Below are 18,082 nucleotides of genomic sequence, written 5' to 3'. Positions count from 1 at the left end.
GTCCTCCAGGCCCTTCAACTTCTAAACTGGTTGGTGTCTGTCGACCTCAATGACGCTTACTTTCATGTGCTGATCCAACCCAAGCACAAGAAGTACCTGAGGTTCACGGTTGGCGACTCGCACTTTTAGTTTCGGGTCCTGCCGTTCGGATAGACCTCCGCCCAAGTGTTTTCACCAAGCTCATGGTGGTGGTGGTAGCGTATCTCAGGAAAGGGGGATTCACGTCTACCCCTACCTGGACGATTGGTTGATCAGGGCGCGCTCTCCGGGGCTAGTCCTGGATCATCTGTCACCTGCCACTCCCTTCACAGGCTGGGCTTCTCCCTCAACTTAAAGAAGTCCCACTTGACGCCAACCCAGCGGCTCCAGTACATCGGGGCAGTGCTCGACACATCCCTGGGGCAGTGTTTCCCTCCCCAGGTGAGGGCTCATCACATTCTGCAGATGGTACACAAGTTTCAACATGCCCAGTGTCTCCCGGCGTTCAAGTTCTTGAGGTTGCTCGTTCTCACGGCATTGTGCATTCTTCTGTTGCCATAGGCACGACTGTGGATGAGATCTTTGCAGTGGGCTCTCAAGATGCAGTGGTCACAGTCCTCCGGCAGGATGTCGGACCCCGTTCAGGTACCGCCCTCGGTCGCCCAGGACCTTCTGTGGTGGGCCGTCGAAGGCAATCTGATGAAGGGGGCTCCATTTTGGCTACCCTGGCCGGAGGTGACGATCTTGACGGACGCATCCCTCACGGGATGGGGAGCTCATGCCAACAAGTTGACAGTCAGCGGTTGTTGGTCTCAGTTGGAGTCCAGACTCCATATCAATCTGTTGGAGCAGAGGGCCGTCAGGCTTGCCCTGAAGGCTTTTCTGTCGACTGTGCGAGGGAAGAATGTCTTGATTCTGACGGACAACACAGTGGCCATGCACTACCTCAACAAAAAGAGGGCAGGGTCACTTCCTCTGTGCAGAGAAGCGATGCAGCTCTGGTTCTGGGCCATCCAGCAGGAAATTTCGATCTCGGCAGTTCATCTGGCCGGAGACGAAAACGAGACGGTGGATGCTCTGAGCAGGCAGAGCATGATCTCTCACGAGTGGGAGCTGCCTCAGGAGATTCTCCTGGAGATCTTCGCCCTTTGGGGGACCCCACAAGTGGATCTCTTCGCTACCAGTGTCAACCGGTAGTGCGAAAGGTTCTGCTTGCGGGAATTTCCTCCAAGAGGAGCCTCAGGGGACACGTTTGTGGTGGAGTGGTCCTTCCCACTGCTGTAAGCGTTTCCTCCAGTCCCCGTCATTCCGCAAGTCCTGCAGAGGTTACGGAGGTTCGGTTCCCGGATGATTCTCATTGCTCCGGCATGGGCCCGGAGAACGTGGTACCCGGACCTTCTAGACTTGTCCATCTGCCCTCCATGCCGTCTTCCCTACCGAGACGATCTGCTCTCACGGGAGGGGGTTCAGTTTCTCCATCCAGAGGTCAGGTCCCTCAACCTTCACGCTTGGCTTCTGAAAGGTTGAGGTATAAGGATTGGGACCTTCTTGGAGACGTGATGGAGGTGTTGCTCTCGGCCAGACGGCCTGCAACAAAGTCCCTGTACCGTTGCCGTTGGGGAAAGCTCTGCGACTGGTGCAGGGTTCAGAATGTGGATCCTTTTTCAAGTGACATTCCTGTGGTTCTGTTCTTTTTACTTTCTTTAGCCCACAAGGGCCGGCAAGTGGGTACCATTAAAGGTTACCTGGCGGCGCTGTCTATATTTAAGCGCTCGTCTGAGGAGTGTTCTTATTTTAAAATTCCTTTAATTTCTCAGTTTCTGAAGGGGCTCACTAATGTGTTTCCACCGTCACCTTTCCAGAGGCTCAGTTGGGATTTGAACCTGGTTCTAATATTCCTAATGGGTTCTCAATTTGAGCCTTTACATTCTTGTCCTTTAAGACTGTTATCCCAAAAAACTGTATTTTTAGTTGCGGTTACTTCCACTCGCAGAGTGAGTGAGTTGCAGGCACTTTCTGTTAAGCCACCCTTCACAGTGTTTCATAAGGGCACGGTTGTCCTTAGGGTTCGTCCTTCCTTTCTTGTGAAAGTGGTGTCGGAATTTCATTTAAGCCAGAAGGTCATTTATCCTCCTCTGCATCCTGGTAAGGAAGAGGAGAGGCTCCATAGGTTGGATCCTAGGAGAGCTTTAAGTTTCTACATCTCATGCATGTCCTAGGTCAGAGTGGACGATCAGCTCTTTATAGGATACGCTGGAAGGCGTTTGGGACAAGCTGTTACTAAGCAGACTTTGTCTAGATGGATTATCTTGGCAATTTCTGAATGTTACCGCTTGGCGGGTAAGGACCCTCCGGTAGGCTTACGGGCCCATTCTACTAGGGTTGTGGCTGCCTCTACTGCCCTGCAGAGGGGTGTTCCTATTCGTAACATCTGTGAATCAGCCACATGGGCTTCGGTCCATACTTTTGTAAGACACTAGTCCCTAGATTCTATCCATGGGCAGGATCTGGCCTTTGGCAAGGTGGTCCTCTATTCTGCAATTTGATTGGGCATTCTAAATTTCTAAATTCTTTTCCCTCCTCCATACGTTGGTACTGCTTTGGGAGTCTGTCATAGATATGGAATACGTCGGAGGACCCAATCCCCTCGAACAACAAGTTCCTTTCTTACCTGGTAACGTTCTTTCGATGGGATGGTCCGACGACGTATTCCATATCGTACCCTCCCAGCCTGCCCCGCTACAGAATTTCTTATGCTATTGCAGCTTACGTTTCCGCAAGGCTTTCTGTGGTCATACTGGCAGAAGATTGGTGCCAAAAACTACAACTGAGGCTACAGGCGGCGTGCGTCCTACTTATAACATCCGGTGACGTCGGCTCAATGGAGGCCCTCGAGGACAGTGTATCAACGTCATCGACGCAGGACGCAGACGCAGAAAATTTTCCGAAGCAGCACAGCTGTGATGATTACCTGTCATAGATATGGAAAACGTTGTCCGACCATCCCATCGAAGAACGTTACCAGGTAAGAAAGTAACTTGTTCTTCTGAACAAAAGCTGTTAAAACATGAGTTGTCTTAGACTTTGCTGATAGTTGCTGCAGAAGATGCGTCTTTGCAGGTTATACCATGCCCAGGAAAAGTTTAATTTGACAAGCATGTTTTCCTTCTGCTGCTTAATGACATACCTCTGTGCTGTAATGTTCATTAGATATCTAGCTAAAATATGTTGTAAATGGTTGTATTTGCATTAATCTACTGCTACTGAATTTGTTTATTAAAATAATGTGCATCTATTGGTCTGTTCTTTCCATTAGCAAGACGTCAGCGAATTCACACACAAATTACTCGACTGGTTAGAGGATGCCTTCCAAATCAAAGCAGAGGAAGAGAGGTAAGAAGTGCTGAAATAGCTAGCATATACTTGCATTTAAGTTTGTCTTTTCCAGAAAATGGCTTTTCTCCTAATTAAAGGGCTTGACGTAGAACAGAGGAGCCCATAACACCTTTTTTTTTTTTAGGGAGTATCTGTAATTCTAACCTGTTTTCCACTTTTACCTTCTTGTTTTACCTTAATGTTGTGCTCAAAGGGGACTGTTTTATTGTTCTCCATTTCCAGTTATTTCCCTTTCAGGACATAGTGAACTCCTGTTGGACTTTGAAACCCTGCAGAGTGATGTACTGTCTGCCAGAGGACTGATAAGTGGTTAGCGGTTGAGCTTGAAGCAAGTTGAAAAGATCACATAGCAATTGGAAAATATACGATACACAAGAAAGAACCTTCCATTTCCCTTATTTTCTGGGTTGGCAACGCTATTGAGGAACCTCTAAAATACTAAATCTGTCCCCATTCATGTCCTCCTCTCCTAGACTAGCCACCCTTGTATCGCATAGATCACTTGTTGCCTGCCTTTTTCAAATCCCCTTAGTCCACCCTTATCTTTTTCTAATATCTCAACCTTATTGAAAGCCTACGATGGCTGTCAGGGTTGGCAAAATCATTCTCAAACAATTGTCAGAGAACATCATTTGGCTAGTGAGACAGGCATGGTATAAAAAGATGAGACGGACAACAGTGTGTGAATTCAACAATGGAATCGTTATTAAGTATCGGGATGTGTGTAATGCCTACCTTGCCCTACCTAAAAAAAAAATAAGGAAAGTGTATGTCCATATGTCCAAATCAAGTCTTGTGTCAAAACCTATGCTTGTCCTAACGTCTAATACAGAAATGTAGTTTAGGGTTATTGAAACTCAAATAGTGTTCAAAAGAAAGTCTGGAGCAGCCTCTAGCTCCCTTTGCAAGTTCAGGATACAGTTCCAACAATTTTAGGTTTCAAATGTTCCTTTAGAACTTAGGATTCACTTGCCGAAGCTTAAAGTACTGGTTCACAAAACAATGTTCCAAAAGAGCTGAGGTGCCCTTCCGCAGGCTTCAAGCACAGATTCACAAAACCAAGCTGTGTCGCAGTAAGAAAGCAGCTGAAGATCGAGGAAAGGTCTGAAATAGGTGTCTGGCCTGGTGTCAAAGGATGCAGTGGCCAAGAACCGGTTATCCTTGAATAGTGAACGTGAGAAGCGGAATCAGCCCTTGTTAAGGTGCAAGAAAGAACACCATGAGTGCCAAATTTATTTCAAGACCATTAAATGCTGCAAAACAGGCCACAATAGAGTCTCCTGTCATGTGAGTCCGGGATGGAAATAGGAGTTGGGCTTACAGACCTGAACTACGATAAGAGAGTGCCTATACTCCCTTTTATTCTCGGGAGCAGTGATACTGCAAGGGCAAGTTCAAAGACAATCTGGATGGCAGATGACATGAGCGATGAGAGACGTTGGACTAATTGGGTGCAGAGACAAGTCCAGTTCACCCACTGGCACCTGGGCTACCAGTTTATGTGCTGCTAGTGAATCGAATGTCCCAGAAGGGTACAAGTGTGCCAACCAATAGTAGAGGGCCATATAATGAAGGGCCTTATAGTTTGATAGCCGATGGTGTACCGTGTATCTAGTAACTGATGAAGATAACTTGCACTAGATGTGGGCATAAGTTGTCCACCGGACTCTAGAGACCCAATCACAACCCAATCCCTTAAAGAAAGTATACTTAGATGTTCCCCATAGTCCTATCACAACTCCCCGTTGGATTTCTTAGTTTGCCACGTAGTATGACATAACGTATGACAGGGTTTTGCTATAAAAGACAGTTTTTATTAAATGCGTTGAGATCATGCTGTGCGACGTCTATTGGTGTCCATTGTATTGGCCTGTTTTAGACAATTGAAAATAAAACAGTCGGGGAGACTCTTTGCCAACTTCCTGAGTCAGTCTTGTTATTTGGTGTAAGAGTTATTCTGCATCACATCCTGAGTATGACATGTTAGTGATTTAAACGTCCCCTAAGGTTTCACGTGGTAGCATTGTCGGATGGTTGTAAAGAAGACGCATCGACCTGTTCGACTCCAGAGCTTCGGACGATTGGACATCCTCCACCATGTAGGCGGAAGATCGTGGGGTTTCCTGTGGAGAGCGGCCGAATAGAAAACTTGCAAGTAATATCGAGACGGCAGGGTCGCTCTTTGACGAAATCCCTACCTGGTTTCCACAGGCGCTTTGCGGACCGAAGGTGAAAGTGGTTAATGTCAGGTCCTGTAGAAACTTCCTGCTGGAGTGATGCTGGCACCCAAGACCCCGAGTCTCCCCCCCCCCCCCCGTCTGCCTGTCCTATAGTCTCTTATCTGAAATGACTACCTAACGGGCAAACCCAAGGGGAAAGGGGAATTTGGATAAAATAACAGAGATCTTCACAGCTTCCTCCGCTTCTGATTTACTCTTGGACTGCTAAGCTTGACTCTTTCGTCTTGAGTCAGATACAAAAGTTTTAAAAATAACTTGAGAACTGTGGGTGAAGAAGACCTTGGTTGCCCTGAAGCTTCTTTTTTTTTCCAATGACTCTCATTTTAGGCTTTTCCTTAAGTCAATGAGAGTTCAAAAGAGACTTAGTTAGTAATAATCAATCCTTTTTTGCTGTGAAAGTTTCCAAGGATATTTATTTATTGCTCAAAACTTGAGTCCATCTTTGAACTGCTTTTCCTGCTTTCTGCGCTGCTTACTTCCTGCTTTTATTGACGCCGGAATAAATACAAATTAAATATATCGCTTTTCTTTTTCAGAGTTGAGGAGATTTGCTTGCCTTTAAAACCTCCTCTGAATTTCGTTGCCTTCTCTCTAAAGTTGTCTTTATTCAAATTTAATTTGTTCTGTAAATCCACAGAGAACTGCTCCGTGAGACAGTCTTGAAGAAATGGCAGCTTGGAAGACACAACACGGAAGCCGAACCGTTGTTACAAAATAATCGGACGGAATACGCAGCTGAAAGACTTCCGCGTATGCTCCCAAAATATGTAGGTCCTTTACTCAAAACCACTCAAACCCAACGCAACAAGTGAGAAAAAGATTGGAAAGTTTAACTATTAGCAAATATTTACATTAGAATGAGTTTTACGAAGAAAGGTTAGTAATTTACCTCACACCAAGCACACAACATATTGGACCGCACGCCTTTATAAAAATGTTAGAATTAGTAAACCCGAGCAAAATGATCAGGCACAGAAAAATCCTGTGCACAAAATTTACACGCGCACTTTTCAGAAAACAAATGCCAGTTTCAATGCTGCCTCGAACACCTTGGCATTCTGACTTCTATTAATTTCAGTTTTACAAACTTGACTCTAACGTGTTCTTGAACTGCACGCTTAAATGCAATTAAAGATACTAAATACAAATTGTAGTTAGTTTTCAGTTTTCTTCCTTATTATTCGCCTGCACTTATCTTGCTTCATCTGTTCCCGAATTATTTTTCTTCTTCAGCTCTCAAAACTGCAGATTTCTTCTTCTGCTTCAAAGTTTCTAATATCTCAACTGTAGATAATCTTTAAATAGAACTTCTTAACTTTACTTCAAAAAACTCTGCTGAGCAATGAAACAGCGACCTGCTTCTCTGATTACTTGAATGAAAGGCAGTTTAGAATTCTAAATAGAATTCCAAACTATCTCACTGCCAGTCTCCTCCAATCACTGCTGCTGTTGAGACTCCATCTTGCCTTGGGGAAACAGAGGCCTCCTGAGAACTTCATTAAGGGAAAGTTTCTTTTTTTTCAAACCATAACCCATACAACTTCAACCTCCTACAAATCACCACCCCTGTACTTCCTCCTCTCAGAGTGTATCAAACATGTACTTGTAGATGTATTTCTAAAAGGACGACCCTTACAATGAATGCCCTTATGTGAAAACCTTTTAGTATACCCTGGAATCCTGACAGTCGATTGGAGGAGGCTACGTTACAGAGGGCTTTGAGCCGAACGAGCGAATGGTGAGTAGACTAAGGGGAATGGCAAATTAAAGGGGATGGGGTTGTGATAATTTAAAAAGTAACGAGAAGTAACCTGAGATTTATTTTGTGTAAAAAGAGATAGAGATAAGGAGGCCCAAGAGGCCTAACCCAAGTGGTTTTAGAAGAGGTTGTCTCGCACTGCAATCTGAGTAAACTAGGCCACGCCGAGAACTGGTCCACATATGACAATCTAAGCTCTGTAATTCAGGGTATTAATAGGGGCAGATAGTAAAGGTGATCACTGAGGTTTTTATGTAAAAGGTGAAAGTACAGAAGAAATGCGATTGTATCCTTTTAAAGGAACTGAAATCAGCGACTCGGTATAGTACAATATACGAACTGCCTGCTTATAGCAGTGACGATAGTCCAGAGGGGAGTAAGAGAAAAGAGGAGATCTTTAAGATCTTGCAGGACAAAGGGGAGAAAAATGAGCAATGGAATATATCGACAGATGGAATGAGAGATTAAGAGATGGAAAGGAGAGAAGGATAAAGCTGACGAGTTAACGCTCGTACAGAATGAATGGAAGGGAGGACAGATATTGATCAAGCTAGACAGAAAAAGCATTGAGGAAGTAAGGCAAAGAGCAGATCAGGATGAACAGGATAGAAAAGACAGGGAACGAGAAAATAAGCATAAAATAAAGCAGTCAGCGGCGAGAACAGATGTATCAGGAGGAGCAACAAAAGAAAGAAGAAAGGGCGGAGGAGCAAAGGGAGCATGGCAACAGGCAGAGTGCAATAGAAGAATGGGATAGGCAAGAAAGGAAAAGAGGAGAGGAGGAAGCACAGAGATTAAAGGACAAACTAATACAGAGACTAAAGGAAGAGGAAGAAAGGAGACCAGGGGCAAGGAGAGATTAGATAAGGCAGGAAGAGGAGAGAGTTCGATGGGAGGCGAGAAAGAGAAGAGAACTAGATGAACTAAAACTAAAGAGAAGACAGAGGGAGAATGACATTTACCGCATTCAAAAGAAGCTGATGGAACCAAGTCCAGGAATACAATGGGGCAGTATACAGGAGTTCCTCCATCTAGAGTAGCCTTAGAAGAGAACTTTGATATAGGAAGTATTGAAGACTGGATCGATAAAGCCTATCAGGAATTAAGGGAAGGTAGCAAATCAGGAAGCCGAGCGAATGGAGATCAAACACTGGTCTTCCAACCATGAAGCGAAGAGGAACATCCGTTCAGCCTCTAGCACACAGGCTTATCCTTAAGTAGACTGACCTTAGACAAGGGTGAAGGGGACGAGAGTCACACTAGTTGGGGACTAGATATGTCAGATGAAGAAAGAGAATCCTTCTGTGGGGAGGAGGAGGTTCATGTGCCCCTGAGGGAAGCCTGCAGGCGGACAATGAAGTAAGATGGTCTGATCTAGTATAACCAAAGGATAGAACGCCAGATCCCATAGCATACCTAGAGCGTCCCAAAGGACAATCGTATAGAGAGGGAGAATCGCTGCCATATATGAGCAGGTTAAGATCATTGCCACGGAGGAGGCATTCGGAACCATCGTCCCTACTATGGATAGGCAGATGATGGTAGCGGATTGCGGGTTAGGGTTTACGCAGTTTCCCTTATTGGAAAAAGGGGTAGCAAGCCCACAGTATGTTCCATGGCCGCAGATGAGTACGGACAATTTAAGATGCAAGCTCCCGAGTTTGACATCGGGTTCAGGAAAATGGATTTATGAATTGGAAAAAATGACAGGAGTAAACAGGCTAGCCATAGGGGACATTAAGGGTCTCTTAGCAGCCATTTCTGTGGAAAGAGCTGATGACATATGGAAGAGCAGGCTATTTGAGTGTGACAGCCCAGAACACAGTGCATGATGGAGTGCTGTTTAATAATTGTAGAGCAGATGTCTGGAGGGCTCTCAGGGTACACTATACTGACACGTCAGACATGGGTGCAATCATGACACGTAAAATTAAAGATGATCTTCTTGATTACATTCAGGACAGTCAAGAGCGCTGGACTCTTGAAACAAGGGAACCGTCGGATTTTACTACATTTTATGTTAAGGGTTGCCTGAGCAGGTACAGAGGCAAATGAAAAAGCAAGCAGGAATGGAAGCAAAGCCATGGGCAGAAATACAGTTGACAATAGTGCATCACTGTCGGCTTTTGCAGGAGAAAAACAAGAAGAGGGAATAGGCTAGGAAACTTGAGGAAGCTAAACTAGCTCTGAAGAAATTGTCAAAGTATGGCATAGAAGTGGCGGCATCGATGAGCTTAGAAGGACGAGGAGCGGGTACATCGCAGGCGAATAATCAGTGCCGATGGACCAAGGAGGGAATGGGTTTGTACCACGAGGTAGAGGCATGGGATATAGAGGAAGGGGTGTATTCCAAAACAACCAAGGTGGGTTTCAAAACACACAGAAGAGAATCGGAATGCGCAAGGCGTGTACAACCAAGGGGGTCTAGTTAGAATGGCTCCTCCTTTATGTTGGACTTGTAGGATGACAAGCCACATTGCGCATGTATGCAGGAGCCAAGGGTATGTAACAGAATAGTCAATTTTCAAGGGGGAGTGCAGCTTATCCTCCAGCATATAGCTCACAAGCTAGGGAAGGATCTGCCCAAGATCAGACAATGTATCAGACGCAGATGGCACAAATGCAACAGGCACAGCAATCTCAGCAACTAAAAGTGAATAGCCCGCAAGGGCAATCACAGCACACCCCTATGCAAATACAGCAGAAGGCAAACACGGGACAGTTACTGGCACCTAGAATAGGGGGTGTCACTGTGGTGGGAGGAAATCCTTGAACTGGTACAGGGGTATGCATGTATCCACAATAGGACGGCTCACAGGGCGAATTGATGTGTTCAGTACTACCAGTGACACCAGACCCCAAAGAAGGAACCAAGGGTCGATGTGACTATAGGAGGCACATTTTCTTCATTATTAGTGGACACTGGGGCTACTCGCTCATGTATATGAGAGGGAAAATATCCAATGTTGGGGAAATGCCATGAATGCTCAAGGGTTCTCTGGAGCTACAAGTCGTGTTCCTTTTACTGATGAATTACCAGTCTCTATAGGAGAACGTGACATGTCTGTTCCATTGTTGTATTCCCATCAGACGCCAGTTAACATTTTGGGCGGAGAGTTAATGAGAAAACGCAATAGGCTGTCACGATGCCTACCACCGGGGACCCAGACCAAGTCCAGCAACCCCGGAAGTAGGCATCAAGTTACCCCAAGCAAGCCCAACAACCCCCGCTAGGGGCTATTTGGGTGCAGTCCTGGCGCCTGTGGCGCCAGGCTCATATGGAGAGTCAGTCCTGGCGCCATTGGCGCCAGGCTCATAGATTAAAACTTACCTGATGCAGACCATGCTGCAAGAGCTCAAAGCCAAACGAGGCTTGGAAGGGACTATTTTTTTTACTCGGGTGGGGCTGGGGAGGAATACTTACCTGGGACTACTTTGGAGGCTATTTAAACCATGCCCGAAGAGCAGCACACACTTTGCGTTATTCTGCATCCAGCAGCATAACGCTCACCGTGCCTGCAAGTCTGCATCCAGTCTTCTGCCACGCCCGCCTCGAGTTTGGAGCTCCTAGAAAAAGGGAGAAAGGAGGAGAAAAGGTTAGAACAAGAGCAATACCTTTGATCCTTACCTGAATTCCCGATCCATCGCGCCTTCGAGTTGGAAGAAAGAAGTTATTGTATGCGCGTTGCCTCGCCTGATGCAGCGCCGCGCTGAACTCACCGGCTTTCGCAGCATCTTCACATTTCACCGCATCCTCCTGCATGTTCCGGCCGCACTCTGGCACCTAAGGAGAAGACAAGAACCGCTAGGTGAGCCAAGGGAATACACAGAGGAATACCCCCCATAGACTTAGCTGATTTTACCACTGGGGGTACTATTCTTCTTCACGGGTCGGCGCAGCTTCCACTGCATCCTAGCCGAACCCTGGCCCGTAAGGGGAAACAAAAGGACAGCAAGGTGAAACAAGGGACTAACAAGGGGAACCCTCCTCACCACAAAAGACTTACCTGATTTTACCGCCGGAGGCATTATTCCCCGAGACTTCATACTTTCTCTCAGCGCCTGAATAAGGGAGAAAGCAACAGGTTACATATGGACATTATTTTATCGAACTGTGTTGGATAATACAAATCCTTACCAGAACATTACCGGTTGCCACGAGGAACTCTTCAGTAGGGTCAGACTGCAACCTGCAAGGAATCGGACAATAGTGAAAGCCAGGCATTTGAACTCTTACGAACTACATACTTATGGCGTCTTGCCGGGAATATCGGAGTCAATATTGTCCTGGAACTCACCAATTCCTTCGAGCCAGTAAAGCAACTGGTTATCTACGCGCCCCTGCGCTCAATGCAGGATGGAGAGCTCATCTTTTCAAATCATCAGAAGAATATTCCTACGGGCCAAGCAAACGAAGCTCGGTGGGCCAGTCCAGTCCGTCATCTCGGCCCTACGCGTCACATTGGTGGAGACCGCAGCAGTCCAGTCCAGATCGACGCCTCTGTGGGAGCCAGGTGAGCGTAACACAGGGTGATTTCTTTTACTGACGAAGGGATAGTGTGTTCCACTCCTGGAATACATTACATTAATGTGGGAGAATTTACATTGGCATTCACAGGGCAAGTGGCTCTGCGAGGTGTCCCAATAGAGCCAGAGGTTTTTCTTTATGGGGTGAGCATTCTGTTGACATGGCTACCTGGTTTAGTAGGGAAGACTATGAGAATACCTGACAAATTCTTGTTCAAACCACAGATACCCATGGACGAAGAGGGGGTGCCAGACTATCTCAATAGAATTGGATGCAGCCATAGTACGAGGGGAAATGGCAATGCTTGAAGGAACAGATGACACGGGCAGATCATGGAGAACCGTGATAGCTATTGAAGAAGGGTGTAGGTTGACTGACGTCCCTGACGATGACATGTTTAGAGATGATCCAACAGATGATGAAGTAGTGTTCTTTATGAGCATCACATATTGGATTAGAATAGAGAAAAGGGAGATCCCACAGCAAATGTTGATAATGCGGTTGCGCCCAGCATTTTTTGACAAAGACTCTGAGAAAGTACGAAGCGCCTTATGGACTACAGGCCTTTATGACGTAGGTCTGTTGAAAGGGGTATGGAAAGTTAAAATAAAGCTGAAACCAAGAGCGATTTTTACCTCGAGCAAGACCGTATCCAATGTCTCAAGAGGCGGTTGTGGGCATCTTTAAGACTATTTCAGCACTGATGGAATAAGGTATTCTGGTACCATCTGAATCATCGTGCAACACCGCAGTGTATCCTCTGAAAAAATCAAAGGGAGGGTCATGGAGATTCATACAGGACATGAGACCGATTAACCAGATTGTAGATGCAGTTTCCTTTAGTTCCTAACCCAGCGACGATACTATGCAGTATCCCAGTAGAAGCTTGATATGATATATGATATGGCATTTATAACGCACCTATACACAAGTATTTCAGTAAAGGTTCAAGACAGACGGGCGTGGTTTCACCTGAACAATGTTAAGCTATACACCAGGGGAGACCGCAGCACCCCCAGCCATCGATCCAGAAGCAAGCGAAGAAGAATAATTTTAGCGTGTGCAGACTAGGGGTGTCACGGTATTCGTTTTATGACGGTACGATAACCTTCTTGCCAAATGACGGTTTATCATGGTTATCGCGGTATAGCAGGTGGAGTTAACTGATCTTAACAAATATTTTCTAAAAGGTCATAAATTGACAGATGTATCATCACAAACAAAACCAGGCACCCAGGGCCAGAATTGGGCTTTTCAACATACTTTCCACTGAAATGCCTTGCTTCCACCAAACACACACACGTGTGGAGAGGAGGGGGTGGGGTGGAGGCCTGCTGCAACTGGCAAAGCAAACTGAATAGCTTGTCTTAAGTGGTCATTTAGGCTTTTTGCTTCCCCACTGGTTACTAGTGAAGATGAACATGTTGCCATCTTGATAACCTGCATGCCACAGATCAATGGAGGCAGATGGTAGTATAACTTGTGCACATACACACAAATTGTTTTTCATGGTGTATGAACCTGGTGATGGCGCCAGGACTGGCACCATGAGGGCTTTGAAGAGGATGCCAGGCTCTAGAGGCCGGAGTCCTGACTTCACCTGGCCAATGGGTTTGCCAGAGAGGGTTTTGGGCAAGGGTCGTGACAGCACTCCCCCCTAAGGCCCCTCCCATGGTGTTCCTTCTGTCTGGCCCAGGTTTGGTTGGGAAGTTCTGATGGAATGTCCTGATTAGACACACACACACGCACTCTCTCTTTACGTTACAGCCTTTAGTTTACTTGCGGGCCAAAAGGTGTTCAGTAATCACTGACATGTTACGCTTTGGTATGGCAGCAGGGAATACCCACAGAGATGAGTGAATTTCGCAGTGTGACTTATTATATGTAAATTCAATGATAGAACCAGGGAAATCCCCCATCGCCATATGTTTAGAGAACATTATCCATTATAAATATATAAACCCCAAAGCCGCCACCCCAAAGTAAACCCTTTTCCTTCTTGGCACTGTATCTATTCTTCCTATTGCTAACATATTGATTTTGTGTAAGGCACGTGTGGTTTATGGAATGGCATTAAAAACTGCTCCAACTGAAACTACTTGGCAGAGGCACATCCAACAGTGCAAAACCAAGACTGCGCAGCAATTGCTTACTGCAGCCTTTCCAAATCATATTGAAAAGCACACTTAACGGTATGAACGGTATAAACAATGACGGTTATTATTGTTCAATTAAGTGGTTCACGGTATCTTTAACGGTATACCGTTATATCCCTAGTGCAGACTCGATCGATGACAAGTGATGACGATAAGGCTACAAACTGATTGCTAAATGCAGATATGCATTTGGACTGTGGCTCCCCTTGGACACTCCTTATAGATATTATAGCAGGCATGCAACTTTTTTGCCTGAGCCACAGGAATCTTTGAAAATGAACTTTAGAGAAATGCTGATGTATCACGATGATGCCTAAACTGCAACATTTGGTTAAAAATTGGAAACGTGAACAGTACCCAGAATGTTTGGCTGACTTTAATCATTTACAGTTACCGGAGTAAAGTGTCTTTCCTTCCTTAAACTGTAGCAAAGATGAGAAACGTTGAAGTTAACACAATTTCAGAGAATGAGCAAGCTCAAGAAATTCCAGAGTGGCATAAATGGTGGGGATTATTATTTTGGTTTGCAATATACATATGCACAGTTATGCTTTGTGTCTTTTTGTTTGTCATGATTGACCTTTTTTATACTTTTGATCCACAAAAGGCAGAAATCCCTTTTGGTTCTTGCTACTCCAGGAACTCTTGTAGATTTGCCCATTAACAATAAGCCGGAACCTTTTGTGTTCTCACCTCATCGTAATGCTTCTTTAGAATTTCCATGGGCGGCTAACATTTTCAGAGGGAGATACAAGAGAAGTGCAAAAGAAGAAAATGATGGGATCAACACACATCTAGATAGTACAGCACACTTTGGTTCTAACATGTGGTACGAACACATGAAAAATGTGGGAGAGAGAACATCTGAGGGTTGCTACGTTTGCGCTCTCGTACCTTATTCCAGGAGTGCTGCCTGGACTTTCATTTGCAGAGAAATACCAGAGTACGATGCCAGATGTCTTGTCCACCTTGCTGCATGCCTGACTCGAGGACAATTCCAAGGACATTGGGTCACTCTACGATGGAGATCGAAATAATTTCCATTCCAGAATGATTATATCAAGACTACACAGATGGAAAAGGAGCCTGTACGATGCTCACGTACCCTAGGGCAGGACAGGATGAAGTGGTCATAACAAATTAAGAGAATGGACTGTCCTGATAATGCAGAGATAGCTTGGACGCCTGGATGCTGGGAAAGAACTCAGATGCTAGTCTATGGACTAGTGAAGTCCAAGAAAGGATGGGAAGAAGGATTGATGGCCTGTATAGCTCATCTATGGAAACAAGAATATGTGTGGGAAGTACAAAAGGTAAATGATGGGTGTTTGAAGTCATGGACCGAACATGCCAAGCTGCTGACATGAGTAGAAGATGAATCGGGACCAATCTTTGCAATTCCGCTGGTGAATGCGACACTGTGTTCAACGAAAAGGAAGAAGGCGTGTGGGAGATGACATAGGTTCCAAGACTATAGTTAATATCTCCAGTATGGAAGCAGGGACAGCTGTCCTTATGGTTTTATATTGGGCTTTTAGGTCCAGAGCTTACATGAAACTGCCCAAGGATTGGGGAGGAACGTGTTCCTTAGTGCTTGTCCATGCTCCAGCATTAGTGATTCGGAAGAGTGACCTGAACATTGGAGAGTTTCCAAAAGCAGATGCAAATTTTTGAGGAGGAGAAGAGCACTTGAATTAATCAATCGAACAATGAGGGAGAACCATTTCTCAGCTAAATCAATAGAAGCTTTTGATGCTATTCCATACAAGCACAGACTGTTCAGCAAGACTGCTTCAATCTTCATGACTATCTTTATGCCTGGGATCCAGACGATAGCAAATGTGGAGTGGTTACAGATCACTCGATGGGAGCTCCTGCAGACAATCAACACTACCATAAAGGGATTCAATGCTATCAAAGAAGAATTGAGGGCAATAAGATTGATGACCCTCCAGTACAGCTATGTCCTTGATATGATCACAGCAATGGTTGGAGGAATTTGCGCCAAAATAGGGCCATCATGTTGCACGTTCATACCTTCCTACGCTTACGGGAATGGGACCTTGAAAGAGAAGGTTGCTAACAAATCTTCACAACAAAATGGAAGATGAGACCGAAGATAATGCAGGTAGCTGGTTTGCGTCTATCTTGGTGATCATCTTCAAGCTTCTTGTGTCAGTATTGGTGATAATGTTTGGATTCTGTGTAATCGGGATAATAATCACACAGTGTAAGAAGATGGCAAAGAAGGCAGTAGGAATGAAAATCATGATCGATGTCAAGTCCGGGTTTGGACCCAAGCAATTGACAGATGAAGAGATCAGAAAATATATAGAGCCCAACATTGTAGCACCTGAGGGAATGAAGTTCCTGCATCCAAGAAATTACAAGAAGTATATGAGAAGATGGGTTTACTGTAATCTGAATGGACAGTGCAGCTATATGATCTGGAGTGTTGATGAACATGTAAAATCAGCAGCATCACTGAAGGGAGTAGTGAAGATCTGGACTCCAAAGAAGCACTTCTTCAAGAGAGGATACCAAGATGTGAAGACTGATGAGAGCGGTCGATGAATCAACCAGAGGAGCAGCTGAATGCCTCTGCAGGAAGCCCCGCGCCTATTCTTCCCATATGTTGGAAACCAGAAATCGCGACATGCACGACACCAGTGATTGTGCCAATTCCACTGAGAGTCCTCGAGAAGAGGAGACCCTTTATGATTTACCCCCGCATAGGTGACAATCTCTTAGAGGAGATCCCTGAAGGAACATGAAGATGAGGAAAAGAGGCTGGTGACATCACAAGAAATGAGGGTGACGCGCTGAGAAGAATGGGCGAAGATGATGATGCATGGACCTTATAGAATGTGATGACGAAGTAATGAATCAAGTAAACGTTCATATGTAGAATGAAGATTACACGTGTGAAGAGCACTGCAGAAAATGCAAGCCATTTTATAACTGTAACAGATGCAGCAACGCAAGTAGATTAAGTAATCATGAAGGCTGGCTATACGCAGTGAATAGACTGATGGCGTTGCCGACATTATATAGAATCTGGACATCGGTGTCACATATTTATTAAGCTTAGACCCGTGAAGAAAGAAGGATCGGAAAGCTGTGTCGCAGTAAGAAAACAGCTGAAGATCGAGGAAAGGTCTGAAATAGCTGTCTGGCCTGGTGGCAAAGGATGGAGCGGCCAAGAACCGGTTATCTATCCTTGAAGAACAGTGAACATGAGGAGCTCAGTCCGCCCATGTTAAGGTGCAAGAAAGAACACCATGAGTGCCAGATTTATTAATTGAAGACCATTAAATGCTACAAAACGGGCCGAAATACGGTCGCCTGTCATGTGTGTTCAGGATGGAAATAGGAGTTGGGCGTACAGACCTGAACTACGATAGTGTGCTTTTATGCCTTTATTCTGAGCAGCAGCGATACTTTGCAAGGACAAGTTCAAAGAATCTGGATGGCAGACGGCATGAGCGATATTGGGCTAATTGGGTGAGGAAACAAGGTCAAGTCCACCGACTGGCACCTGGGCTACCAGCTTACGTGCTGCTAGTGAATCAAATGTTCCAGAACGGTACAAGCATGCTAACCAATTGTAGAAGGGCCTTATAGTTTGATAGCCAATGGTGTACTGTGAATTTAGTAACTAATGATGATTTGCACTACGGGTGGGCATAAGTTGTCCACCTGACTGTAGAGACCCAATCACAACCAGATCCCTTAAAGGAAGTATACTTGGATGTTCCTGTTACGCTCACCTGGCTCTCACAGGGGCGTTGATCGGAACTGGACAGTTGCGGTCTCCACCAACGTGACGCGTAGTGCAGAGATGACAGACTGGACTGGCCCGCCTCATTTCGTCTGCTTGACCCGTAGAAGTATTTTCCTGAAAGTGGAGAAAGGGAATTAGCCACCCGTGGATTTGAGTGATAACACCCCACTGTTCTGCCCACTAATCACCTCCGATATCTCCTTTCATAGTCTCACCTTATGTTTTTAAAAGACAAGCTCT

At 45.4% G+C, this 18,082-nt stretch overlaps 1 protein-coding gene across 2 annotated transcripts in view; it reads left to right on the top strand.

Moving 5' to 3' along the window:
* Positions 1 to 18,082, top strand: part of USP25 (ubiquitin specific peptidase 25) — a 1,331,637-nt gene that overhangs the window by 714,010 nt on the left and 599,545 nt on the right. For both annotated transcript variants that reach the window (XM_069636412.1, XM_069636413.1), the window contains exon 8: positions 3,296 to 3,372. In XM_069636412.1, coding sequence (XP_069492513.1) covers positions 3,296 to 3,372 — 77 coding nt within the window. The remainder of the gene's footprint in view (positions 1 to 3,295; positions 3,373 to 18,082) is intronic.

This window comes from Ambystoma mexicanum, chromosome 7p, assembly GCF_040938575.1.
Source record: "Ambystoma mexicanum isolate Mex_15411 chromosome 7p, UKY_AmexF1_1, whole genome shotgun sequence".
Taxonomy (NCBI): Eukaryota; Metazoa; Chordata; class Amphibia; order Caudata; family Ambystomatidae; genus Ambystoma; species Ambystoma mexicanum.
Note: the sequence above shows the minus strand (reverse complement) of the source record. Positions and strands in the feature narration are given on the sequence as shown.